The sequence below is a fragment of the Branchiostoma floridae genome, chromosome 19 (assembly GCF_000003815.2).
Source record: "Branchiostoma floridae strain S238N-H82 chromosome 19, Bfl_VNyyK, whole genome shotgun sequence".
NCBI lineage: Eukaryota > Metazoa > Chordata > Leptocardii > Amphioxiformes > Branchiostomatidae > Branchiostoma > Branchiostoma floridae.
The window spans coordinates 8,581,158-8,585,325 of record NC_049997.1 but is presented as its reverse complement, the minus strand read 5'-3'; the positions used below and the strand labels follow the sequence as shown (position 1 = coordinate 8,585,325).

The window sequence follows — 4,168 nt, the reverse complement described above, 5'->3', positions numbered from 1 at the left end:
CTACCGGTCATGATCGGCCATTTTGTTTGACCAAAGACGGTAGCCAGGAGGATTGTGACGTTATTCTCGTGTGGTAAGTTGTCTTGAGAGAACTATAACGGAGAATAGTTCTGAATCAGTATATCATTCAATTTGAAAGAAGAAAACACGTATACTCTGTACATATAGCTACTCTGCCTTGCGTACTTGAAGTAATTGCCATTTTCGTCTTGGATTATACAAGCATACGCTCTTGCAATGATGATTTTGTTTCTATCCCACATCTTACAACATAAGATGCTGATGGCTGCTGGGACAGAGGTCCTCCAAACTACGGTAAAACAAGTCCAAGCAAGAGGTTCTACTACGCGGGAGAGAAAGTCTATTACACGTGCAACGAAGGCTACACACTTAAGGCAGGTTACACTAGGGAGGTGAGGTGCATCGGAGGAGATAACTGGCAATATGACAAGCCCAGCTGCACAGGTGATTCCTAGAGTTTCAGTATTTTACAGCTGAAACATATGCATTTACATCTATATTGCTGAATGTACATGTCCGTCTCTTCCCCTTTACATTTGTCATTTGTTGCAATGGTCCTATCACGGTGGATTTATAAAGTTTATGGGAATAAAATGTCAATCTGATATTTGCAATTTAAATTGTCCTAATATAATAATTAGCATATTCTCTTTGCAACACCCTGAAACCCGTAGTGAACCATAAGCGTCGGCTACAAGCTGAGCTACTTGAGTTGTATAGTTCAAGTCTTGCACCTGAAAATGTTATCGTCAACTTCACTGGATCTGTGCAACTCATTGTCGACTTGGTGAGTATGCATGAATATGTTACACATTGGGTATGAAATTAGTTTTGCAGTAACATTGAGAGAGGACGGTATAAGAAGCTTCCTGTATGTAAAGAACGTGCAAACAGTGCACGTCAAACATGGTGGAAGACGAAACATATTTTATGTCAAACTGCTCTTTCTATGATCACGAAAGAAAAGAGCTGTTTGAAGAGGCCACCAAATTCCATCAAAACTTCTTAACATTCACAAAAGACAAAAAGAAAACAATTCTCCTTCTATCTTCACAAAACCCACACATAATAGAAAAGGTGGGATCTTTCGTCTTCCACTGTCTTCGAAAAAGGAGTCGAACCCAATAAGCCAGGACCTATAGAGTTAGCTTTTACTAGTTTTAGACTAGAGTAGACACCTTTGATAGTGTTTTTTTTTTACTTTGTCTAAATCTCTCATGTTACCTGCAATTAGCCCACGGGCAAGAATTTGCAATAAACTTAACTTAATTTCAGACCATTGACTTAATAGAATAAGGAATTAAAATGTCTCAGTTTGAAATATTCATGCACTGATTCTTACTTGCAGGATGAAAAGAAGGAGCAACTTGTTGCGTCTGTTGTCGTCAATTTCGTAAGTTGACACGGCTTTGAAAGACTTGTGCTCACAGAATATCCAAATCATATTTTTGCCAGGAAATTTATTTACTACTAACGTTTTGTATTTTATAAAACAAATTGTTCTCTCTTTCAAGACATGGCAAGACAGAAGACTGAGCTGGGATCCAAAGTACTACGATGATATCCCGACGTTCAGCGTTCCGGGCAAGATAATTTGGACTCCGACACTGCCTCTACAGAGGAAGTAAGCTGTTGTTTCTCTTACACTACATTTGTTAAATCAAAAAGAAATATTAATATTTGCTTGATGATCACGGCAATTTCCTATATGTAGCTGTTATAACCATTTTAAACCTCCGCCATATTTGATGGTTACTTTACAGTGCTGACCCTACATACAATGGTCTACAAAAGGAAGTACCAGTCCGAGTGAGCAGCAATGGCCGGGTAGAATGGAGTGTAGAAACCCTGACCACCACCGTGTGTGATGCAGACCCATTCTTCTTCCCTGCAGACAACGTGGAATGCGAAATCTGTTTTTCTGCGTCCACGGCAATCAAGCAAACCATGCGTAAGGCTTTCACATGTATTCCTGAACGTATGTTTCTATGAGTTTCAGCGGAAACGTTGTATGCATAAAAATACTGACCATGTGTATAGTCTGATGTTTTTAAAAAGAATTCATCACAACAAGTTTTGTATTTTGCCAGGATGCCATACAGGCAACAAGACAGACGACCAGTGCAACTCTTTTTCCATTGCCACAACCGAAGGTGAATGGTACAGAAAGGATAAAATCTTCGCCAAAGACAACAGGAAAGCGTGCTTTGTTGTTCACCTGGAGAGGATCCCCCTGTTCCACCTCGCCACTACTATTGGGCCCTGCATCATCCTGATTGTCTTGATGATCATCACATTCATCATGCCCTTGGACAGAGGAGACCGTGTCTCGTTCGGAGTGACCATTCTGCTCTCCGTGGTCGTGTCTCTTGTATTTGTCACAGACGTTCTTCCTGTCAAGGGGGCTTTGCCATTTTTCGGTGAGTGTAAATTAGTAATGACCTAAACTGTATCGTTTTGACAACCATTGTTTGAAAACCATTTGCAAAAGATGTTAACGTTTGTAGTCAAAAGTTGTTGAATATCACTTTTTTCTGCATTCTGATAACTGTTGCGAGAAGACTTGTCTTTGTTGTAAACTGACGGTTTCGAAACAACCTGTAACCTTTTACGTGTATAATGTTACAGCTACGCTGATCATCGTGTGCATGGGCCTGATGGGTCTGTTCACCTTTTTCACCGTTGCCATCATCGTTATTCACGACCGGGAGGGCAGCCTGTCTCCGTCGGCGAAGATAATTTTTCTCCATTACCTTGCCAAGTATGTATTTTTCCTTCAAACATTATTGGTGTCTGTTTAAAGGAATCATTTTACACGGCCTCTGCTTTATTTCCACCTACGTTTCTGTGAACACATATTTCAACCAATATTCAATTAGTCAGAGTTTCTTTGTTGGTACGTTGAACGCCAGGATTTTTCTTCGCTCAGTAAATAACACCCGAAAGAGCATTATCTGAACATCAAGACCTACACATAACGAACAATAGATGACTATCCATGCATGTACTGCGCGGTAGGGAAAACTTTTGACGTAATTTTTTTTTCTTCAACAAGGATGATGCTGTTGGGAGATCTAACAAAGGAGAAGCGTGCAAGTATTGATGAAGCTGACCTGAATGACCCCACTGCTATTGAGCTGACTATCTTCGCATTTCAAACCGATGACATAGCGGTGGTCAACGGCGAAGGACCCGGTGATTGCAACGAGAGGACCAACCAGCCGGCAACGCCTCCTGGTGGTCTTTCTGAGCTGATCTGCAGTGTGAAGGAGATGACCAGGGAGGCAATAAGTATTGAGATGGGGAAGCTGGTTATGGCGATTACTAAGCGGAGAGAGCAGCTTACCAAGATCATAGAGAAGGAGGACAAGGTGTCCGACTACATCTTACTGGCTAAGGTCCTGGACAGGCTTTGTGTTGTCATGTACGTTCTCAGCATCTCAGCAGCTGTTCCAATGACCATGTATCTGAGCAAGTAGATTGCTGGCATGTGATAAAAACACAGTTGTGGGATCAAACCGAATCATAATAACAGCCACGACCAGTAGGCAGTTTTTATACAATTCATATTAGCATGTCCATATCTGCTATCAATTTCTACACGTCGCGTGGTTTTAAGATTCCTGATGATTAATATGCGACACTGTTTACGAATTTGGATCAAGTATTCAAATATTTGACAATTTATATATATATATATATATATTAACCCTTTACACCTTTTGTCATATCTAGATGATTCATAATTATATGTAAGTACCGTGTCTCAATACTGCATGAGGGGATCATAGTATGAAAACTTGGTGTTTCATTCCATTTAAATCTGAAGTCTTTCATGTACAGAACTACCATTTATGAAATAAGTTACAAAAGAACGGAAAATGATATTACAGGATTTTACTCTATTTAGAAGAATTTAGAGCTATTTACAATAAGTATATTAATTTTAGTAGATGAAAGTTACAAAAGCAAACCGATATTTATTTCAATCATTGTTAAAAGCTGCCCAGCAAATAAGTTATTTAAACATGTCCACTGACAGCCGAGCATATTGATTGCAAATTACATCCGCACCAATAAAGCCCCCTTTACAAATCAAGAATTTAGCTCGGCCGAGTTTCAGCGAGCTCTAAATACGAGGAGGCAT

General features: G+C 39.9%; 1 protein-coding gene across 1 annotated transcript; it reads left to right on the top strand.

The window, feature by feature from the left end:
• On the top strand, nt 1–4,146 carry LOC118406800 (5-hydroxytryptamine receptor 3A-like). Its single transcript, XM_035807140.1, has 9 exons — nt 1–73; nt 277–465; nt 696–808; nt 1,370–1,414; nt 1,536–1,645; nt 1,785–1,972; nt 2,112–2,441; nt 2,650–2,782; nt 3,077–4,146. The coding sequence occupies exons 6-9, from the start codon at nt 1,969–1,971 to the stop codon at nt 3,498–3,500; spliced, it is 891 nt and encodes a 296-aa protein (XP_035663033.1). The 5' UTR covers nt 1–73; nt 277–465; nt 696–808; nt 1,370–1,414; nt 1,536–1,645; nt 1,785–1,968; the 3' UTR covers nt 3,501–4,146.
• The last annotated feature ends 22 nt before the right edge of the window (nt 4,147–4,168 follow it).